The following is a 1,786-nucleotide window of genomic DNA, read 5'->3' on the forward strand; positions in this document are numbered from 1 at the left end:
GAAGGAAAGTTCTAGAGTTTAAATTAAACTAAAACTATACGGACTAATAATAATAATAATAATATTAATAAAAGAAAAACAGGCTTGTAGCCACAACTTTATGACAGCATGGGAATCTATGGAAGAGAACAGGAGAAATCTTGAGACTCTGATGGCAAGATTAAAATTGGAAGAGTCAGGCTTAAACAGGGAGAGATTGAGAAAGACAATGGACAAGCTTGAGAATCTACAATGTAACAGCAGATACAGTAAAAAGGGAACTGGAAAAGCTCAAAAGGGAACAGAGGAAGAACTACAACTGGTATAGTTTGTTTTGGATGCAATAAGCCAGGACACAAAAATCAATGTTTTACTATTTGTAGAACCTGTGGAATAAAAGAACACATTACCAAAAAAGTGCAAAAAGGAAAAAGGAGTTAACATTAGTGTAGTAAACCAAGAAGAAACTGAACATGGGTCATTGAAAAAAATTAAATGCAATTTAAACTAGATATATGGGTTGCTGATAGTGCAGCTACTGACAGGGTTCCTACGCACCTGGAAAATCAGGGAAAGTCAGGGATTTTCATTAGTGTTTGGAAAAAGTCAGGGAAAGTCAGGGAATTTGTCGAAAATTGTCAAAAAGTCAGAGAATTTGTCAAAAATTGTCAAAAAGTCAGGGAATTTGTCTCCTTAACTGCATTGTTGATCTCGTTTGCTGAATATGGATGACCAATCACAGCCATCTGCAGGCAGCAAGAAGTAATGCTGCAATCTTTAAAACCCGAGATAACTCGGGCAAGTTCCATAGCGTTACATAAAACTCGGCATTTGGGCCCTCCGAAAAAATTTTTGCTTTTTTTGGATTTTTGGATGTTTTTTGTCTCCAAATTTTTTCAAAAATTTTTTCCCGCGCGAAAATATTTTATCGCGATTTTAATATACCTTTAATGACGCACGATTAACGCTTAATTGTTTTTTAATGGGAGTTTTTTTTATCAAATTTCATTCATCGTTCTAAAGTAGTAGTGCACGGATTTTACTTCGATAAAGTTATTTAAAGCTAGTTTCTGATGTCAAAAACGACCTCCAATAGTTTTTTAATTTTTTTAAATTAATATATTTTATTATATATACGTTTAATTAAGTCGGGGGGTCGGAAATCGCAATAAAAAAACGTAATTTTTGAAAAATATTTAAAAATATACAGCCAGCTAGTATTCACTCTACTTTAAACCCTTCTCCTCCCGAGACTTCTATGAGAATGTCCCGGGAAATCCCAACACCAGCTGTTCTCCAGGTCATCCAGCTGTAAACACAATGACTCATCGGTGTCAGATTTCACAGAAAGGCGAGACAATGGAAAATAAAGTTTGAAGCTTTTTCTTCAAAATTAACGCATTTCTTTCGTTTTTTCCCCAGTTTTAAATATTTTTTATGTTTAATTACATTAATATTAAAAATTAGTGGGTAGCAAGGGAGTTAATTAATAACAGGATAAACTACTTTTATGTAATAGTGTTTAATTTTTAATTTTAGTAATTCAGCGATTATAAAAAAATGAAATTGTTTATTAGAATAAAAAATAACTAATTAAAAATTTGTTTGCAAACTTTTAAAAGTTGAAATCGTAATTTATTAGAATGTTCACTTCAAAATAGCTAAACAGATCAGTAAAAATCTGTAATTTAATCGTTTTTCAGTTTAAAACATAAAAAATTATAAATAGTTACCCGACGTTTACAGTAAAATACTGGCGCTGACTTGTTGTTGGCACAAGCTTTTTATATTTGTTGTTACGATTTTC

At 31.9% G+C, this 1,786-nt stretch overlaps 1 protein-coding gene across 1 annotated transcript in view; it reads left to right on the plus strand.

Moving 5' to 3' along the window:
* Positions 1 to 100: 100 nt before the first annotated feature.
* LOC111613315 (zinc finger MYM-type protein 6-like) overlaps positions 101 to 1,786 on the plus strand; it is an 8,506-nt gene continuing 6,820 nt past the window's right edge. Inside the window, exon 1 of the mRNA XM_023354665.1 lies at positions 101 to 301. Within this exon, the coding sequence (XP_023210433.1) occupies positions 101 to 301 (201 nt within the window). The remainder of the gene's footprint in view (positions 302 to 1,786) is intronic.

This window comes from Centruroides sculpturatus, unplaced genomic scaffold (assembly GCF_000671375.1).
Source record: "Centruroides sculpturatus isolate CEXI.00-Female unplaced genomic scaffold, Cexi_2.0 scaffold1646, whole genome shotgun sequence".
Taxonomy (NCBI): Eukaryota; Metazoa; Arthropoda; class Arachnida; order Scorpiones; family Buthidae; genus Centruroides; species Centruroides sculpturatus.